Raw genomic sequence first — 22,204 nt, forward strand, 5'->3', positions numbered from 1 at the left:
ATGTAGAATACTTTGCATATATCATAGCTACATTACCTGAGTGTGCCTCTTGGAGTATGTTCCTTCATGTAATCTATTGCACTTTTCACCACATCATTTTCTATTATCAAATTCTTTAACTCACTACCATTAGCATTGCTCTGAAAATAACAAACCAATGGTAATAACAATATTAGCTAGATAAAATAGCTCAAAGGCTTAAGACATTTAAAAACAATTAGCAGTGGTGAGTGTACCCCTGTTAGCAAGCTCTATCCCACCAGGTCCCCAATTATATAGGTGGGTAGACTGAGGCACAAAGCATGGTTCAAATCTTTTCCAAGGTACTTTAGCCAATCAGAAACAAACAGCAGTGACAAGGCTCAAACCTGCAACCTGCAGTTTCTAAACTAGCCACTTTGACCATTTGACCACTCATGACTCCACACATACAAAGTTTAAATAGGCCATTTCAGACTGCAAATAGGAAATTGAGAATACAGTACCCTCGCTCAAATTAGGGGTATCATAAAGTCATAGTATCGTTTCTTAATATATAAGAGCCTTGTCCCTCGGTATTCTGTAGAAGTGTAAATCAGGGATGTTTTTCTTATTGTTCAGACATCGAGGAAAAAAGCAGCAGTGCTCTACGATTAACTGAGTAACCTATACCATATATACCCCCAAGGTACACACAGACAGGAACTAGAGCACCACATGGCAAATTTTGGAAAGGCCAATTATGATAACTTACTGTAATGCCAGCAGCCACAACACAAAAACAATCCAAATGTACTTCCTCATCTTGACTATGCTCTTCATCAAACCTGTAAACAACAACAATTAAAGTAAACAACAACAATAATCAACTAAGTCTAATTTTCTATCATTCTAAAATTTATTTCGATTACAATAATTGCTATGTCTTGAAATCAAAAAATCAAAATTGACACTTCCATAATTATTTGACAAGTGTTTTCTGTATATTCTAATTTGTAAAACAGCTTTGACAAAAATCATTTAAAAAAGCTAGAACCCTTAATTCATTTATAGAAGAACTATTCCTATCCATATCACTAGATCTATCTTTTTCAATAACTTTTTCTATAACACAGTTCTATGCATATTACACTCTAAATAAGTTTTGTTGTTTCAAACATACACAATACCTAGATATGGTCTTAAAGACCAATGTCAAATAAGGATTATCATTTGGGTAGAAGGATTTATCACTGTGGTAAAGCTTTTGCATGTATTCAGCTAAAATAAACACAGTATTGAAAAACATGTGATTACAATAACCTTCATTGTTTATCAGACTGTGTATCACCATTACTTACTTACTTGTATATCAGACTGTGTATCACCATTACTTACTTACTTATTTATCAGACTGTGTATTCTCATTACTTACTTGTTAAAATCAACATAGGGTTTGAAGTAATTGACCAACATTTGCATCTTGTCTCTGGATCCAAACGTTAGATAAGGTATAAGTCTCATCAAACCCTGCAGGACATTAGAGTTAGATCTGACGAAGGGACAGTTGATTCTTTCCATCAACATAACTAACTGTGGTTTATCACCAAACAGAATCATTGATGTCTGAAAAAGAACATAACTCAGTTACTTACAAAAAGTACCTACAGTTCAATTTCTGAATTTTTTTTTAGAGTGGCATAGTTCATAGTACTCTGGCAACTGAGGTCTCAGTTTACTAAGATAAATACAAATTTAAATTAGTGATGCAGCAAGTTGATACAAGCTACTGAATGACATTGGTTTCCATGATCTTGCAGTGTATATTTTTAGAGACTTCCAGTGTTTACACTATCATGATCACACGGTGATCAGATTCACATAACCATAGACCCTACACCCTGGTGTAGGGTTTGTGACATAACAGAGGCACTGCTATCACCACTCATGTAATCTACCACACTGAACAACAGTTTTATTTGGTGTCTATCTGAGGAAATTGAGACCCTGATTTCCAGAGTAGTAAGATTCTTACAAAGTATCAAGAGTGAAAGTATATTCCTTTCATGGCTCCCTATGCTATCAACAAAACTTGTCATTAGTTACTGGTTATTAACAGGAAAACCAACAGAGATGAATCTTGTCAGTCTAAATAATAAGCTACAGTGCATTGCAGGTTACTGTTCACTGGCTGCATTTGATACAACCACACAGAAACCAATAACAGACTGCACATGCTACACTTTAAGATAGAAAGATTGAATTTTTTTGCTACGTTTTTTCTAAATGAAATAAACCATTAGAATGTACTGCAACTACACAAAAACACATACAGATGCTAATGTTTTGATGTCTGCATATAATGTTTGCATTGTGGCATGTTAGTTCATTTCATTTAGACATAATGTTGCAAAAAAATGTATTCATTCAAACTTGCTATCTTAAATTGCAGCATCTTATTGGCTTCTGCATGGTCTAGTATCAACAGAGAAAGTGAACTACTAAAATGAAATGGGTGGTATAAGAATTCAAACAGTGTAATCATATACATATGAAATGACTGTGTTTGTTACTTATTTATTGATCAATAAATTTAACATTTATACATCCATAATGTTGCTGGTAGTACTTACAGACTTATCGGTGACTGGTTCCTGGTTTGCTTCTTGAAGAATAACTCCCATGATTTCCATTAGTTGTTGTGCTAACTGTGCAACCCCACTTCCACCGCCCTGCTCACTCTCAGATGCAATCAGAATCTGAAAATAGGGACAAATTCATTAAAACCACTTCCACCACCTTGCTCACTCTCAGACAGAATCAGAATCTGAAAATAATAATGTAGCATGACCAGAAAACAAATCCTGTATTTTTGGTTTGAATGTATGCTACTGGGCTTGCATATAAAAGCAATTACATGTAACCATTTTTCTTGTTGGTACTGGTATGTCTAGCACAGTAAATGCTACAGTCACATGTTCACACACAGAACAATTTCAGGACATTCCTAGGAGGGCTTCAGGAGACTTCTCATGGATATCCTTGGTCAGAATGGTTTCAAGACATGTTCATGCTTACATGGCTATGAAACTGTTCAGTGTTCTACTCTAGTTGGGAGGTCTCTTGGGCCCATGTTAGGGGTGGGGGTGGGGGTTCGTTACTGACTGAAAGCAGGTATACTGACAACAGATATTTGCAGTGCATATCTTACCATATTGAGTGTGGATAACATGATATTGATAGTATTCATATTAGGTTGTATCAGTAATTGTCTGTTGACTTTGACCTTGACACAATAACCAAACAGTTTCAGTAGTACGGTGAGAAGCTGCTTGCCACGTACTAAGTCCTTGATTACAGCAAGTCTGTAAGGAACACAAAGAGAATTTGAATAAAGTATACAGGAACAACATACGTAAGTCTGTAAATTGGTGAATCAGGCTAGGGGGCTATTATTCAGTATTTCACACTGTTAGACACTATAAATCTCTCTCTCTCCATTCACTGGCTTCAATACATTGTTATTATTTAACATTGACAGGTAACTGTATCTATGAGTTCAGTAAATGTATCTGCCATCCACTTTTATGATGTATTCTCAATGACTACACAATACTTATCAGGGATCTGCCACAGGGAGCAGTTTAAGAGTTCCTAAAATTTAAAACAAAAGAAGCAGAACTCTTTGTATTTATCCACGAATGCTGCAACATTTTGTCATGAAATGTTAGAGAAGGATGATTTTCATATAGTAACTTACAATACTGAACAATTCAAATGCACACTTTGCCCCTCTCCCCTCAAATCCACTTTTGAATAATGCTCCTCATAGAACCTTCGAAAAGTTGTTTTTTGGAAGATTTTTTTTATCCATTTGTCTAATATCTGTCTGTCTGTCTGTCTGTCTGTCTGTCTGTCTGTGTCTTCATACCTCTGTATCATGACTTCCAAGCCTCCACATTCAGCCATGACTGTAGCCATCTTGTACACTTCTTCATGGTCTAACTCCTCATCTACACAAAATAACAACCCAATCTTAAGTTAAGTACAGTGTACCTGGAGGTGTGCTACATGGTGGTGAATTTTCCTTTGAACCTGCTCATATTTTTACTTTACTTTACTTTATATTACTTTTGGAGCTCAATTAGCATATCTTGGTTTACAACAAGACCAAAGATTAAATGAGTAGAAAAGATGCTGGAACAAAAGAAATTTCACCAGGTATGAAAAATTAATCTCCACGGCAGGGCTCTACTGAACATTGTCTACTAAAGGAGCCAAATTCACTTCTTTTTCTTTGTAGTAAAAATATGCCTCACATAAACGCATAATCATGTTTCTTTGTAATGCATTTATCACAAGTGTGTAATATCAAGTGTACTTTGATAAGAGTTACTGACCATTAGTGATATCCAATGAAGCCACTATGTCCTCCGTAGCATCGCCTAGCAACCCTCTCATTCTGTACACTATACGCATTGGTTCACCCTGTCAACAAGACATACAAAAAATATGAGATTTATTCATAACACTAGCACCGAGTTATCAGTTTCTACACCCCAGTTGTAATACTAGACATTCTAACTTCACTTTAATGATAAAAGATTAATATATGATATAAATGAAAGCGTGAGATTTGGGTGATTGGCTTGTTTTGATATTGTATCACAGTCCATGCTTGGTTTGGATTACAGCATCCCCTCTTGCTACCAGGGGAATGCAAGGTGAGTGTGAATGATAATTTGGTGTTTCTGTATTTCATTACAGTTCCTACTTGGACTACCAACACCCTCTCTTGCTACAAGGGGTGTAATAGACACTTATAGGCCAATTCTCTAGGACAATATGGATGACAATCCAGGTAGTCTACCTCATTTTCTGGACACCAGATCTTCTTGTAGACTTCCTTGACTGGTAAATCTAGACTTATAATCTTGTTTTGTACCAGTAGCTGTTTAAAGATGTACAAAAAAAACACATATTAAAATATTACTAACTGACTGCTGTATGAATTCATATCCAATGAAATTGGTGCTTCTGGTACAGATATAGCCTCAGTTCTACATACAATGTAGGCTGAATATTACAAAAGTTAAAAGCCTGACAGTTTCACTACTTACGTCCATGCTGTTATAATTTTCTAGCATTGCGGATGGGCAGCATGGGGGGGGGGGGGGGGGGGGGGGGGGGGGGGGGCATTCAATACTACAAAAGTAAAGGGCTTTACAGTCCAGCTACTTACATTCATGTTGTTATCTTCTTCTAGCAGTGGGGGTAGGGGTAGGAGAGGAGGTGATTTGGTGGATGGGCTGAAACTACAAACTAAAATGCTTAAAAATCTTGCTACTTATTTTCATGCTGTTATCACCTTCTAGTAGTGGGGACGGGGATGGTGTGTATATGGGGGTGGAGGTGGGGCTGGAACTGAAAACTACAAAAGTAAAGAGCTTTCAAATCTTACTACTTACTTTCTTACTACTTACTTATTTACTTTCATGCCATTATCATCTTCTAACAGTGGGGTAAGGGGGGGGGGGGTTTAAGGCAGCACCTGAATACTACAAAAGTGTAGAGATTGAGTGTCTCACTACTTACTTCCATGCCATTATCATCTTCTAGTAGTGGGGGTAAGGGGGGGGGGGGTAGGCAGCAGCTGAATACTACATAAGTGTAGAGATAGACAGTCTCACTACTTACTTCCATTCCATTATCATCTTCTAGTAGTGCAATCAATTCACAATCCTGACATATTTTATTCTTGACATCTCTCATTAATGGTCCAATTCCAGGTTCATTAGAACTGTATGGATTACCTTGCATACGACCAGATAGGAAATCTTCTTGTTGTGGGTCTTTCTCTAATGTCATAAAAAACTCACCAACATCATTCTCCTCCTGTCAATTACACAAATAATATTGTTGATTTTGTAAACTTTGTGATTTGTTTGATAATGTAGATTATGAGCATTGTTGATAATATAATGTAGATTCTGAGATTTATTGATAATGTAAATTCTGAGATTTGTTGATAATGTAATTGCATTGCATTTCAAGCCAAATTTAATAACTAAAAGCATACGCTGAACAAACTGTTCTCACTTTCATATAACTATTATTGAATTCATGTAGGAATATTCCAACAGTACCTGGGGTTGGGGTTGGGGTGAGGTGTGGTGTTGTATCGCTTCGCATTGCATTACATTGCATTGCATTGTATTGTATTGTATTGTATTGTATTGTATTGTATTGTATTGTAATGCATTGCATTGCATTGTAATGTATTGATTGTATTGTATTGTATTGCATTGCATTGCATTGCATTGTATTGTATTGTATTGTATTGTATTGTATTGTATTGTATTGTATTGTATTGTATTGTATTGTATTGTATTAATATTTTGTCTTACACCAGCCAGCTATGTCAAGTAAAGTCAAGTTTATGATTATAATATAAACTCATGATGTACTCACAGGGTAAATAATACTACATAATCTTTCAAAGATAAAGACTGGAGTTCTAAAGTCATCTAGTCCATAGCGTTTGACTGTATCTACACATACAGACATGAAGGCACCTGTCTCTGTATCAGTACCTAGAATACAAACAATTCAAATAAACAACAAAAAGTCTTTAAAAATTGAAAATTCTCTAATTAGAGTAGACTGTATTACTAGTTTATAGTAAACCAACATGCTGTGCATGGACCCTTTAAAAAAATTAAAAAAAAACAAAACTTCTTACATGTTCCCATTACTACAACCAAAGTTATATAAAGCAGTGGTTGACTCCCCAAGCAGTTTGGACACTAACACAGAGTTTTTGTAACCATTGCATACACAAACATACTTGCACATACGCACCTACACATATCTGTACAAACACATGAAAAAACACATGTGCACACGTGCATAAACACACACACACACACACACACACACACACACACACACACACACACACACACACACACACACACACACACATTCACACACACACATTCACACACACACACAGACAGAGAGACAGACATACACACAGACAGACAGACACAGACACACACAGACACACACACACATACACAGAGAGAGAGACACACACACACACATACACAGACACACACACACACACACACACACACACACACACACACACACACAGCATTACATACCTGTAGTCATCTCTTCAAGCAATTCTAACAGCATATCCTGGGTTTCATCCACCAGTTTAGTTCTCTGTACAACTAGTTTTCTCAAAGACAGATAGCCATTCAACACAGTACCAACCAGTTTACTTTTATAGAGTTGTTTGATGGTATCAAGTTCTACAAATGATGCCAACAATTCTGTGCATAGATAGATTGAACAAAAACAAAATATATGATGTCAACAGTTCTGTGCATAGATACAAGGTACACTAACAAAATACTGGATGCCAACAATTCTGTGCATAGATAGAAGGTACAAAAACAAAATATATGATGCCAACAATTCTGTGCATAGATACAGGGTACACTAACAGAATACTGGATGCCAACAATTCTGTGCATAGATACAAGGTACAAAAACACAACTATAGCACAGTATAATTATCTACATTGCACTTTAATTCTTGACTGTTTTCCCCCCCACAAAACTTAGTGTGTTCTTTTGTGTAAAATAGTGACCTGGGTGATTGCGCACAGTTGGGTGAACACTAAGCCCTTGGGACACTACTGGTAACTGGGGAAAAAAATCTGAGGTCATTTTCAATTACAAAACTGAATAACAGAGTCAAAACATTTGACGAATTTGAGACTTAACAAAAAAAAATTCCCAAGGGAGTGGTTCCTGTTTAGTAACTATGTTAAAGTACCACACTATGTTGTTATCCCAACCCCCCCCCCCCCATATATATATGTTGTAGATAATATTCACATACCTGTTAACATTTTGAGAGCATAGCCCTGTGATAGGTCTGAACTCAATGTAGTTTCCTCCAACATTGTTAGATAATCAATCTCCTACAGTATTAGAAAAGACAAATATATAACATTTTAAAAAATATGATTTATGATTTGAAGTCAAACATACACAATGGGTAGAATAGTATTGGTTGGTTGGACATGAGTGAACTTTGAGAGTATAAAGTACATTTTTTTTATCAAACAAAAAAATGGAAAAGAAACTCAGTGACAAATGGGAATCAACAAGATACTGTACATTTAATACAGTAACAAGAACTATTGGTATACATCAACACATGAATCATTCTGTAATATGAGCTGGCAAGTTGATATATGGAAATCGTCATGCTTCTGTTGTCCTGCTTGTTCGGGTCATGTTGGTTTGGTAAGTGTACTTACCACTCAGATGAGACTGCCGATATGAAGCAACACACTCCATACTGTGAGGCAGTGTTTTAATTGTCAGCTTGATAAGTGAAAACTTACCATTGAGATGAGATTGCCAATATGAGGCAACACACCACGTGCTGCCAGGTAGAGTTTCCAGTGAGTTGGTTTGGTAAGTCGTTGATATAAAGAAAGGAATTCAGTTGCACTCTCACCAGCTGTGTGTAATTCATCTAGGTATGTTGTCAAAAGATCCAGGACTTGTTGTCGGCGACTTGGAACCTAGAAAGTAGAATAGGAAGAAAGTCATAGCTTTTGAATCCATGTGATGTGACGACCTGGATTGGTTTACCCAGATAGTAAGAGGGCACACAGTGTGATATACAATGGATAACTGACTAGTAAATAAAACAAATACAATAAATAAATCATCTCAATAAATTCAGAAATTTGTTAAATGGTAACAACAAAGCAGGGCTCTAGTGGTAGATAGCGGCATAAACTTCTCTCTATTCATATACATGTATTAACTATTGATCAATTAGTTTTAATACAATCGTTGCATAATTAAAGTTTGACATGTTATATTTTAAAATGTTGACAATTCAGACAGTATGGTTCACATGTATTGGAAATGTCAGTGTCTCACTTGTCTAACCCTGACCTCCAAATACATGTAACCAGACCATACAGATTACAACTAATTCTATAGCATGGATTGAACTCTCTCAAAACCCAATCACTTGCCATGCCTGTAAGGGTAAAATAAACTATCTGTGGAGACTAACCTGGCACAAAGCTTCAACAATATTACAAGCTACTTGTCTGGCTGATCTAGATGATGGAGTAAAGAGAACAGATCGTAGCCAGTTATCACCACATATCTTGACTGGACGACTCGTCTGTTCACGTGACATCTTAGCTTTCCAACGTTTTGCATACTTCTCCATTAGGTATTCTATTCTGGTATCTGTAGCAACTGGTTTCTTGGAACTGTCTGTCACTGGGAATAATTAAAAAGAATATCAAATTAGTGTGTACAATTATAAAAATCTTAGATAGGAGAGGGTTTTTTGAGAGAAATTATTAAATTGATACTCAGTGTGATTTCACATTGCTTAACCCCCCATCCATCCACCTCACTTAATCTCTTGACCATGCTGTACAGTGTCAGCAAAAAGCATGTTGGTGGCTAAGAAAAGTGGCAAGTCTTGACATAACAAATGGTTTTATTGAAAAGCCTTTTCTTCATTGTGTTAATTATATTGTCATTTAAGTTATATCAATCATTCTTAAGTTGATCATGCTTTAATTTTTCTACCTTTGTGTGGTACTTTCTTTTTCCATTCTTCGTAACCATTTTTCTTCTTCTGGTCTAACCATTTAGTGACATTGGTGTGTACTTCTGTACCAGGAGCTTTCACACTACTCAATGTTTCTACTGTCTTTTCCTACAACATGAAAACAAATACCATATTGACTGTATATCAAGACTACTTTATCCATGGAGTATATCAACACAAACTGTTCTATGAACACTGGACTATCCTAGCCTTGTAATAGTACAAAGAATTTACCAATTTGCATTGAAGTAACAAAATTTAAATTTTTTTTTTTTTTTTTAGAAACAATTGGTTGATTCTGATTGGAACTATATTACATATTACTGTATTCCCTACAAATTAAAATTTGTGGTTCCATTGAAAAGAGAAAGTGAGTCTTCAGCACAGCATAATTTATACATGAACAGCGCCATCTATTGGCACAGAATCTCCACTGATCTTAAAATGAAAATGAATTTTCATCTAAAATTTTCAACTGTACTAGTACAGTATACTTCAGTCTTTGTCAACAGATAATAATGAGAATAATTGGTCAATCTGTTGACAAAAACTGAAGTATGCAATCGAACATTTCTGGTAACAATTTTCAAGTTTGGGTTTGGAACAAAAGCTTAATGTAACACAATCTCAACAGCTAATTACAACACTGTATAAGAGACAAGTAGACACAAACCTTGTTCTTCTTGCTTGTTGGTGGTGATGGTTTAACTATATGTTGTAGTATCTTGAGACATGGTAAAGTAACACTCTCCATAACTACTGGACTCATTATCTTGACAGCCATCAAGAACAGCTGCATTACTAAGATGAAAACATAACCAAATACATAATGTAGGTATCTCTCCATGGCACTGTATTGTGCATGTCTTATGCAAGATATTTGACAACTTTCTATGATACACACGATGATGTTGACAAGTGTCTGCAAATATTTGAGATTCACAAAAAATAAAAGTCTGCAAGTAGAAATTTTCATTCAAAACCACGAACCGAGAGTCCAATGAAAATTCATTCTTGCAAAACCAAATATGTTGAAAATCTATAGTATAACTGTTTTCCATTCCATAATATCAGATCCATAGAGATTGTATATGTAATTTGCTTTTGGCAATTTTTGGAAGCTAATGCAGTGAGAAAGGCAAATTATGCCGCCTACGTCCATTGACAGATGCATGGTTGCCTTTTGAGTCTCTCTAAGGTTTTCAAAACCAATCTTGCAACTGTAGAAATGAAAATAACAGAGCAAATGGTAGGAAATGTCTCCTTACCTGATCTCAACCTCTGTTCCCAGCAGCTCTCTCCCTTCTGTATGGTATCTGTTAACAATAACATCTCATTGCGTACAGTACCAGCCTGCAAAAATGAACAATGGTTTCAAAATTGAGGAAAATGTCTCTGTATCCATGAAATATATCTGCTAATTTCCTTCAGAAGAAACCCATTCAATGCCACCTACTATTTAAATTAGAACATGGGTAGCCATATTGGGAATTGCATTGTGGGTATATTAATATTCAAATGAGGGTCATAAATTTACCATATAATGGTTCTGAGTTTTGATTATTGAATAGCCATATAATCCGATAAGACATAGGTATAAGTCACTGGGGTTAAAGGTCATGTCATGGGGTTAAAGGTCACTGGAGTTAAAGGTCAATGACAATAAGATTAGATTATCTCCATAGTGTGTAATAATTAGATCAAGTTTGGCAATGCATTGTTGGTGAAATGTCAATATCTGGTAATTACCATATCATGTACTGATTTGTGACTGTTGATGGCAGCAGACACTCTGGCAACCAGGATAGAATTTAGTTGATCTGTGGCATGGCTGCAGTCTCTGGTCAGCAGGCATAATAGGTTCCTGACATCAGCTCTAACTTGTGCAGATCCACGGCGAAGGTTGTACCCTACTAAATCTTTGATCAGACCCTGTAAATTAATAACATTTCATATCAATATCAGTGTACCTGACTATATCTTGATCAGACCCTGTAAATTAGTAACATTTCACAAGAGAACTGCAGTACCAGATATTCAACAAGTATCTCATATACTGTGTATGAGGTTGTGCCATCCTAACACCATGGAACACATTATTTGATGTTTTCAATTACCAACAATTTCATTATCTTTCTCAATTCCTCATCCAACATAACAAACAACTAGGAAACATTCTTACCTTCTCAATAAGAATCTCTCTGGTGACTGGGTTGGAAGCCAGTGCTCTAAGTAAAGTAACACAGTGTTCAGTTGCAGCAGCTGCACAGCCATAACAATGTACTGTACGCTGGGAGCTACAAAATAGCAAATACATAACATAAATAATCTATTCTTTGGTAACATTTTTGCTTCAAATACTGTTTACAGGCTAATGTCAAGCCAGTGTTTTTGTTTCACTGTCTCACAAACTGTTTGTATTGCTAGCAGTGGCGAATGATTAATGTGGTTTGAAAATTGTACACTCAAATTGATTGGTCACAATGGGGAGTGATAACGTACATCAGCCTAATTGACTATATTCAAATGAAGTCATTATGTAAATTTACCCTGGTTGAGATCACCACAAGAGCAACGTGACTACACATCCTGTACAGGCCTGGTGTATTTTTCAATAGGCAAAAAATTAATTGAAAGTATTGGCAATTAATAGCATTATAAAAATTCAACATCTTCTTACCAAAAGCAGTAAAAACATATTTTAACTTTCATATCTTTCATTTTAATAATTTGTAGCAAAGTCATTCTTATAAGGTTCGTCTCACCTCATTTCTTTACTACTTCTACTGGTTGGTACTGTCATACTGGGTAGACTTGGTGATGGTGTTGGTATGGGACTCATAGCTGGACTGCTGACTAGACTACCAGCTGCATCTCTTTGTCTTCTGTCATATTCTACTAACTCCTTACGTGAAGCCAACACTTTCTGTAATTTTCAAAAAAATGACATGATAATTCTAATTTCAAGAGGAGTAATGATGTATACTTCATTATGCAGATTTGTTTAACTACTTTTTCACTTGCTTGGGTGTTGAATCAACTCAAGTCTTTCGACAACTTCTTTCACTTCACTTCTCCCACTTTTCTCTGAACATTTGAGTGTATGTATGTACCATATCATTTACATTCTATGACTTTAGAAATATGAAGAGTCGCAACATCGTGAAATACACACACGTATATATAAACATACATGTATAGATATGTACAACAAGTCTTTGTAGAAGACATAACACCTCCCCACCCAAAAAAAAATAAAAAAATTTTTTTACTTCTATGTAACTGATTGGTGACATGATAAGAAATTACATGTAGTGGCAAAGATTAAATACTAAAAAGTGTCTGTGATATGCAGGAAATGGCTGGATTTCAATAACTCAACAATTGATGGCAAGTTTCCCATAATACCAATGCCATGACATGTTCTATAACACATACCAAAAGTGTTTTCTTTCAATAGAAATACAAAATATGAGTTTGAGTCATAGTCTGTGATAAGACCATACACACTTACCTGTATAATTTTACTGAGTTCATCAAATGAAGATTTACAATCACCACAATATTTGGATGCCAGCTGTTGTATGGCTTTGTTGACATTGCTACCACTACTACTACTACTGCTACCACCCCCACTTGTAGTGGAATCATCCTAGTAAACAACAACAAAAACATACATGTATTATTTAGATGCTACTACCACCCCCATCAGTAGTGGAATCCTCCTAATGCACAACAATGAAATACATAATTATGGCAACTGTTATTACACTGTGTTGTTGCATCTCCTTCCCCAGTACATAGACCATAGTGTACATAGTGTGAAACATACAAGTAAACTGATTACATTCATGGCATCTATCCATATACATTTGGCACATAATATGACTCCAAGCAACTTGATAACTTCAAGTTTCCACTATCCTCCTTAATGTAAACTGGTGAATTTATCTGGGTGTGTGTTTGCTACACAGAGTTATAGATTGCCTTACTTGTTGTTTCTCACCACCAGATTCATTAATCTTAATCAGCAAGGACTCCAAGTGAGGTTTCTGAGATACCAGTGTTCTGTACACACGGTCTGCCTTCTCCAGTAGAGAGTTGATAGAAATAGCAGCCTGCAATAACAACAATCAATTACATACATCAACTATTTTTAAGGCTACTGTCTGATTATGATGAAGATATGGGTGTAAAAAACAGTTGTCTTGTAGAGTCATAGAAAAAGTTAATCTTGAACAAAATGAATCGAAATATATGGTATTTGAACACTGGGGATTAAAATTGGTGAACCTTGATACACAGCGTGTGTATCAGGATGGCAACCTAGAATCAGATACACGTGTACAATGAAGTTGTTACACATCTTCTCTAAATATATGGATTTGATCTCCTCTTTCTCATACTGGCAAATTTCACAGGTACATATAGCAAAATGTAAAAGGTTATCACAGAACCGCTACAAATTTCATTGTACAAATACATATGACTGTAAAGTATCATTAGAAAATCTATTGATTATACAGTCCCTACAAAAGAGTAAAATTACTGATGTTTTGAGTTAAAACACTTGAAGATGAGGAATAATATATGCATGACTGCACACAGTGGAAACTTTACAATTTTGGAATGTTTCTACCAAGAACCCCATGTGTATGACATGCACACAGAGAACACTTGATGACTTAGGAGTGTTTCTTACCTTCTTTCTGTCTTCTTCATTTTCAATAGGATCCACAGCACAGCACGGTTTAGCAGTCAGTGTGTAGTCAAACTTAGCATACTTACAGAAACCACAGGAATTACATAAGAAGGGATCCTTCTCATCATAGTTGATGGCTCTGTAAAATTGAAATATCAATCAGCACATAAAATGACTTGAAAATGTATATACGCTGTGACAAATCACTACAATTAAGTCATTGTACTAGTAATTACTTTTCCACCCATTTCTGTATTTTAAAACATTTTGGCACAAATGTCTATTTCTTGTGTTTGTGATTTATCAAGCTTGCTACAAAGTAGAGATGACAAGGATAATCTGATACTTCTTTACTTTTTGTGTGCTATTCATTAGATGCTTTACACTGAGGCCTTAGGGGTCATGAATATTCATTGTTCAACCATGAATAATCATTTCTGCTGACTCCATGATGCAATGTGGGCATGGATACCCCATCAAGGCACAAGATCAATGTGATGTTTCTCTGATATTGCAAGTAATTGTAGGTGATGTAAATTCATGAAATGGCGACTCTCTAGAACCCATAGTTTATGAAAATGCAAGTTTATTTCCTGGAGTGATATTCCTCTTTAAAATTGCAACTTCTTGTGAGTAATCCTGCAGCAGATTTTCATTTTGGGTGAAAATACACCAAACATCAATGACGATGACGACGACGACAACTACAACAACAACAACAACAACAACAACAACAACAACAACAACAACATGAAAGAAGAAAGACATTACAAATGTTGGTAGAACACACCACTGACCTGCACTTGTGACATTGGAAGACATTTTCTCCACAGTTTCCACAGACTCCAGGATTAGCAGGAACACTAGCACTACAACGTGGACATTGTAAAGTTTCTGCTGACGCCTGGAAATTGTCATAGAAATCAACATACTCTATCATCAGATTAGCAGCTACTATTGGTAATGGGAAGTCAACTTTTAACTCAGTCTGACCAGCTTGTAGTTGACACTTCTTAGCTTTATGCCACATGGATGGTCTGTGGAAAAATAAATCATACAGGAAATTGATGAGTCTGGATAAATATAGTATGTAATTCTGATTTGACAGGTATTAAGTATAGTGAGATTGACCACATGGTCAACAGAGTGAAAAAAACCAAGGGTGAGTATACAATAGTGGTCACTAGTGGCTGACAACAACAACGTTGCAGTGTTGTGGTTCTCAGTTATGTTGTGTTGTGGTGCTGGTTATGTTGTGTTGTTGTAGTGTTGTGTTATGCAATGCTTGAGACTTCAATGGAGGCATACTTATTTTTCATTTTCACCACTGATTACTTTTAATTCATTTCTGTTCTAACTGTCATATGTATTGTTATGTTATGTTGGAGGAGAATCAAATGGACTTTTGCATCATTCCTACAACAAACAACTGTTCTTAGACTGTTATTGTATTGTTATGGTGTATGGTAGTAGATGTTATAATGATATCATGTTATGACAGAGATTTACTTGTTTTTTAGTTCAACCACACACTGTACTGTTTAGTTGTTGTAATGTTATGTAGTATGTCATGTTAGTATGTTATGTTATGAAAAAGACTTACTTGTTTTTCACTTCCACCACATACTCTACTGTGGTAATGTTGTAATGTTATGTTGTGTGGTATTATGTCATGCTAGTATGTTATGACAGAGACTTACTTGTTTTTCAGTTCCACTACAGACTGCACTGTTCTATTGTTGTAGTAAATGTTGATAGTTCTAACCATCTTGTTACGTTTCAGGTCCCCAATTCTAAGTGAGATCTTTGAGATAGTGTGAGTACTAACTAATTTCACTATCTGAGTGTTGGCTGTGAACCGACTGTCTACTTTGATAGCTGACAGTTTGATACTCTGGGTAGGAGAAACAAAACAATAATTTACTCATTAATAGTCAAAATAACGCCAAATTTCAGCCATACGAACATATACAATAAACTAGAACATTTAACTGTAGAAACTTTATTTACAATTGAGAAACATGTGATATTTTTTTATTTATGTATTCAATTTGATATTCTTTGTGTCCTATAAGCCAGAACGCTGTGTGGCTCTTTTTGTGAATTTTATTTATAAGTACTGTATAATTTGATAAGTCCACACAGGACATCTTTAATAAACAATAACATAACATAACAATAGGAAAAGATGATGTTTTTATCTTTAATGTCACTGGAAACTTTCAAAATAAAAACACTGAGTTAGAAAGTTAAAATTGCAAACAGAAGTTGATTCTATTGCACTTTTATGAAAAATCACAACAAATTACAAAATAATGCCACAACAATTGTTGTGGTCACAGCATTGTGCATTTTTTATCCTCACTGGATAGATATAATTATATCATAATTCTTCAACTTGTTGCAAATCATACAATCCATGCTGCCACTGAATAGACAGGATTAAATCCTTCACATAACAATCACATCCTACCAGGTCCCACTTTATCTGGCTAGGTAAACTTGATGCATTACAGTGATTCAAATCTGGCCTACTCCAGACTTCAACAAATTGCACAGAAATGACCGCACTCTGGTTCCCATCAACTCTGTGCAGATAATAAGCCAACCACTGAAACACTTGATGGTAGTAACTCAATATACTAATAGCAAAGCATCAATTTACTGAAAAAAACTAAGACTAACCTGGAACGGTACTTCTGGATTATTACAAACCAGACATGGATCACTCTCTAGATAATAACCATCAAACTCAACCAAACCAGACAACATACTGAAATATTAGAAAAATAGTACATCATTGTATTGTCAGAATTGTTTACATACTAAAACACAATACAATCTTTAACCAAAATATCCAACAATTACTTGCATTTACTGTTTAAACCTTAACAGAACTTATGAATATTATGATCAGTCACAAGAAATTAATTGATTTTATCTTTAGCCATTTGTTTTATTGTGCACTTTATGACATAAAATACACCCAATGACAACAAAGTATTGACATGGGGAACTCATTATAAACAGGGAAAGTAAATAAATGAATTAGATTAATAACACTTGGCACAGCATGTTGGAACAGTAGAGACTTGTATTATATTTCATGGCCTGATAAGAAATTTTATGGTCTCTTTATGTGTACATGAAATACCACAGGATCTTGAAATTGTTTGTGAACGTGGGCTATTATGTAAAGTGGCCATTAAACTGTTCTTATCAAATGATGGAATATAATACTTGTCTCTGTACTTCCAACAGGCTGTGCCAAGTGTTATTAATCCAATACAGTTGTTTACTTTCCTTGTTTGTAACAAGTTCTCCTTGTTAATGCTTGCCTGTCACTGGTTGTAGTAGACTTTTTGTGGTATATAACATTCATCTGCACTTGTATTTTATTTGACATTGTAGAGAGATGACATGAAGAAGACTCTGGACCAACTAGATGTATGAACAGACAATAGAACAGAATAGACACTAAAACCTGACTAAAAGGTGTCACTACTTACTTATAGATATTAGAATTAGGATGGTTAGCCAGGACTTCATTTTGAACTCTAAGAACTGATACAGCTTTATCAACAGCTTCTATCACCTGAATCTGTAATGATAATGAAAACAGTCAAAGAATGGCAGTTCTAGACATCAAAGAGTAGAAACACAGTCAATGGCAAGGCTTCAACAATTACATTTTACAGTCTAATCAACGAGTTAGTCACTCAAATTTACCAAATGGTTCTTCAAATGGAAATTCAATCATGTTTGCCAAACATTGTACATATATCAAGTTCTGAATAGTGGGTCAATATGTCGACAAAGATCAAAGTATAATGCATTAGAACATTTCAAGTACATGTACTACAAATTTTCAAATTTGAGTATGGCACCCTAGCTTACTTTGATTTGACTTAGAAGAGTTGGGATTCACTGTAAGTTTGAATTATTGCAACTTGACCTAAAAAAAGTTGATAAAAACATGCACTGTTTCCGTACCTTTTTCTCTGACCGTGTCTTCAAAGTGAAGTATCCTAACAGATCTACAAACTGTGCAGCTTTACGGCCATAGTTGGGTAACTCAGGCCATAATGCCCACATCAAATCAAGAATCATTTCTTGGTGGGAAACTGATGAATTCCTAGAATTGCAACAACAAAAAAATACAAAAAGTTGTTTTCACTACCATACTGTATCCTCTCTGGTTAATTATGGTGTTTGATAATGGAGATGTGAGACTATACACCACTTTGGTAATGACTTATTAGAAGGCTGTTCACATTAAGCCAGCAAAAAGAACATGTTTGAACATTTATGGCCAACATATGAAGACAAGTTCTATCCCAGTTTGCAGTCCCAGGTTGGTTTTAGGCCTAGCTTAATATACTGGGTGGGGTAAGCATTATTAACAGTGTTTGAATATGATTATATTCCTATCTACAGTAGGAAGGTACATGTCAGAAGCTATGAATTATTATTATTATTATTATTATTGTTGTTGTTGTTGTTGTTGTAGAATGTAGTTGAGGTCTCTAGTTTTGTCTGGTACTAGTATCGGAAGGTCATCCAAATCTTGCAGCCACAGTCGTGATGTACATTGTAAAATATATATGATGTACATTTGTCTACTGTTACTGTAACAGGAAAAATTAAATCTCCCTACCATGTCTACCAAATCTATTTTTCTGGTTTGGCATACATGCTTGCCACTCTAGACTTTACTAACATGTAGCTTTTGTCATATACCCAATATATTTTGTTCTGAAGCAGTAACAGTTTACTTGTGATATTAAGCCTTATTTTACTGTAGACAATAACACTTGTTTTATTGATATTTCACTGGATTGGTACAACGCTGTGACCTGGCATCAGGATATTATGTATTGCAGCCATTGTACTCAAACCCTATTTTGTCTTGTGGTACAAATTTGAGGACCAAGACTGCCTGCCAGTTTGGATAATGGTGCAAAGATCCAGGCCTACCAAGCCTGCTTAACTTATGTACACTCACTTGAAGATATGTAGTACCAATCCATGTGCCTGCCATCGTACTGCAGTGTTATTTGACTCCAACAAGAAACACTGTACAAATTTACTCAAGATTTCACTATCCACAGATTTATTCAATTGTTGTACCAGACTATTACACAGGGCTTCATCATGTTTCTGACTTTCTTCTGCATCTGTACACATGAAGAAAGCATACCATTGAAACTGTAAGTTACACTATTCAGTAGGTATGAAATAACACTATACAACACGGGCTGGATGAAGCACATTCAAATTTGAATATTATTTATTTTATACAAGCTTAAATCTAAGAAAAAATGGGGGAAATACTGCTGGTGATTATGAGTGCTTTGACTCACTGTTTGTGAACAGCAGAAACAGTTAAACAGTTATATAGATGGAAGTTGTCATGATGAAGGGCAACCATCAAATAAATCCTGTATTTTCTGTTTGAACAACTTGGATTTGTTCATTGTATAATCTGTAGTGAATATTGTCTTGTTATGATATGTACATGTTTATGTCCACCAAACCGAATTGCCTATTTCAGATAAATAAAGTTCTTAAATTGAATTGAATTGAATTGAATTGACACTATAACGCCATTTCATGATTTTATACAAAAAATGAACTTTTACCTTCTTTGTCCTTATCCTTATCTTTATCTTTGTCCTTGTCTTTCTTCTGTTTGCTGGAACTACTTGAACTCTGTCCTCCAGCTTTGGCTCCACATAAAGCACATGCCAGTAGTTGAAGTAAAATTGGGGACACACCTTCATCTAGGTGAAAACTGGCTTGTAGTAGGTAGAATAACACAGCTGAAATAACAATGGCGTCATAAATTATGCATTTGGTGATTTTGTTACTGCATATCTAATCATCTGATTTGCATATTGATTTTCAAAATGATTTGCATGATCTTCATTGGGGTGAAACTGGCTAGCAATAGGTAGAATAACAGCTGAAATAACAATGGTGTAATAAATTATGCACTTTGATTAACACATTGCTGCATATTTAATCATCTGATTTGCATAGTGATTTGCATATTGACTTTCTATCATATTGGATAACTACTAAATGTCACATGTTTAAATTATAACACAATAGTATGCTTATAGGGTCCATCATGTCCGTAATTTTTACATCAAATTTGAAATGATATATTTACGTACTATCATCCTTCTGACAGAATTTCTGCCAGTTGACAGTTCTAGAGGTGGCAATTTCAGCACAGGCTTTCAGATGTTCAATCTGTGAAAAAACAGTAAAACAAAGACAGAATTAATCTAGATATAAATCTAGCATGTAAAACTTAATCATGTACAATATGTACTTGTACAACTCACAACACCCAACTAAAAAGAGATTCTTGCTTGCCATAATCGTTTATACAGGGTGAAAGTTTTGCATACAACACCCTGGCACACTACAGTCAAATACTAAATATGGTTCATATGGATATATCAATTAATTCATTTTGTGATCCAGCTGTTACTGTTAACATTTGGTATTTTCACTTAAAAGTATACATAAGCTGCCGTCCAAATTCAAAATATTGTACAAATTATTTGGGTTATATTTGGACTCACCAGACTTATCAGAGTGTCATACTGTAAAGTGAATGGTACACCACCAGTACTAGTACGTTGCTTATCAAAGCTACCATGCTCACAGATAGATCTGTCAAAAAATAAACATTCACAAACATCAACGTCAAACGTCAGGTTTTTTCTTCAAATTTTCAAATTGGAAAGTAAAAGTCAGTTGAATTTCAGTAACATAGGTATACTGTAGACTAAAACATACCTGGTAGAAATATGTCCCAAAATGTCAATGTCATTGAAAACGAATACATTACTCTAAGCTACGTAATGATTGAATCTCAGATTCTTGCAGTGCTACCTTATTTGTTGGACCTCTATGAGATAGGATCATTCTTTTGTTCAGGACCAACTTTTTCTATATCTCTACTCGACAGCTGTTTTTCTTACCTATCTAGCGATCATTAATGGTTTCTTGCATTATCCTCTCATGACCTACCTTATTTCTTTTGATGTGTGAGGAAACTAGGTGTCTGTGTTTAATCGTCAAAGGTCTTACCTTATTCCAAATCTTTCTGTTGTGTGAGTGATGCAAACTAGATGTTAGTGTTTAATCATCTAGGGTCTTAATCTTTTTTATGTGTGAGTGATGCAGACTAGATGTTAGAGTTTAATCATCTAGGGTCTTAATCTTTTTTATGTGTGAGTGATGCAGACTAGATGTTAGAGTTTAATCATCTAGGGTCTTAATCTTTTTTATGTGTGAGTGATGCAGACTAGATGTTAGAGTTTAATCATCTAGGGTCTTAATCTTTTTTATGTGTGAGTGATGCAAACTAAATGTTAGTGTTTAATCATCTAGGGTCTTAATCTTTTTTATGTGTGAGTGATGCAGACTAGATGTCGGTGTTTAATCCTCTAGGGTCTTACCTTATTTCTTTGATGTGTGATTCCAGTGAATGTAAATCTCTCAGTTGTCGATACTTCTCCTTAGACCCACAAATGAATAGTAGTAGTTTTCTGACTTGACGTCGTACAAAGGGTGTCTGCTGCGTCAACATGTACTGAAAAATTAAAACACCAGTTATTACTATATTATGTGACTTTCTAGCAGTATCATGATTCTCTTTGCATAAATAAGTAACCAACTATCATGCTAAGTACCAATAATATGCCATATTCCTGTTGCCAAAATGATGGAGATTGTACAGTTTGACCACTAGGGGGCGCTGTTTGGCAGCAGGCTTTAACAATTTTTTAGATGAGGGTCGGAAACATTACAATACGCTGACACACTCTGAACATCATTCTTCATATTATTAA

At 35.3% G+C, this 22,204-nt stretch overlaps 1 protein-coding gene across 1 annotated transcript in view; it reads right to left on the reverse strand.

Annotated features, from left to right (window-relative positions):
* LOC144441145 (E3 ubiquitin-protein ligase UBR4-like) overlaps window positions 1-22,204 on the reverse strand; it is a 76,812-nt gene that overhangs the window by 8,924 nt on the left and 45,684 nt on the right. The window contains exons 67-99 of the mRNA XM_078130682.1: window positions 21,812-21,945; window positions 20,930-21,020; window positions 20,513-20,591; window positions 19,976-20,155; window positions 19,339-19,510; window positions 18,327-18,468; window positions 17,843-17,934; window positions 17,019-17,106; window positions 16,034-16,227; window positions 15,131-15,370; window positions 14,334-14,472; window positions 13,624-13,749; window positions 13,146-13,283; window positions 12,397-12,557; window positions 11,814-11,928; window positions 11,381-11,563; window positions 10,900-10,984; window positions 10,305-10,432; window positions 9,610-9,739; window positions 9,077-9,291; window positions 8,388-8,570; window positions 7,877-7,958; window positions 7,128-7,301; window positions 6,430-6,551; window positions 5,656-5,853; window positions 4,829-4,909; window positions 4,359-4,446; window positions 3,890-3,971; window positions 3,170-3,323; window positions 2,592-2,717; window positions 1,394-1,584; window positions 734-806; window positions 37-140 (exon numbers count right to left, since the gene is read on the reverse strand). Coding sequence (XP_077986808.1) covers window positions 37-140; window positions 734-806; window positions 1,394-1,584; window positions 2,592-2,717; window positions 3,170-3,323; window positions 3,890-3,971; window positions 4,359-4,446; window positions 4,829-4,909; window positions 5,656-5,853; window positions 6,430-6,551; window positions 7,128-7,301; window positions 7,877-7,958; window positions 8,388-8,570; window positions 9,077-9,291; window positions 9,610-9,739; window positions 10,305-10,432; window positions 10,900-10,984; window positions 11,381-11,563; window positions 11,814-11,928; window positions 12,397-12,557; window positions 13,146-13,283; window positions 13,624-13,749; window positions 14,334-14,472; window positions 15,131-15,370; window positions 16,034-16,227; window positions 17,019-17,106; window positions 17,843-17,934; window positions 18,327-18,468; window positions 19,339-19,510; window positions 19,976-20,155; window positions 20,513-20,591; window positions 20,930-21,020; window positions 21,812-21,945 — 4,490 coding nt within the window. The remainder of the gene's footprint in view (window positions 1-36; window positions 141-733; window positions 807-1,393; window positions 1,585-2,591; window positions 2,718-3,169; window positions 3,324-3,889; window positions 3,972-4,358; window positions 4,447-4,828; window positions 4,910-5,655; window positions 5,854-6,429; window positions 6,552-7,127; window positions 7,302-7,876; window positions 7,959-8,387; window positions 8,571-9,076; window positions 9,292-9,609; window positions 9,740-10,304; window positions 10,433-10,899; window positions 10,985-11,380; window positions 11,564-11,813; window positions 11,929-12,396; window positions 12,558-13,145; window positions 13,284-13,623; window positions 13,750-14,333; window positions 14,473-15,130; window positions 15,371-16,033; window positions 16,228-17,018; window positions 17,107-17,842; window positions 17,935-18,326; window positions 18,469-19,338; window positions 19,511-19,975; window positions 20,156-20,512; window positions 20,592-20,929; window positions 21,021-21,811; window positions 21,946-22,204) is intronic.

This window comes from Glandiceps talaboti, chromosome 10 (genome assembly GCF_964340395.1).
Source record: "Glandiceps talaboti chromosome 10, keGlaTala1.1, whole genome shotgun sequence".
Lineage (NCBI taxonomy): Eukaryota > Metazoa > Hemichordata > Enteropneusta > Spengelidae > Glandiceps > Glandiceps talaboti.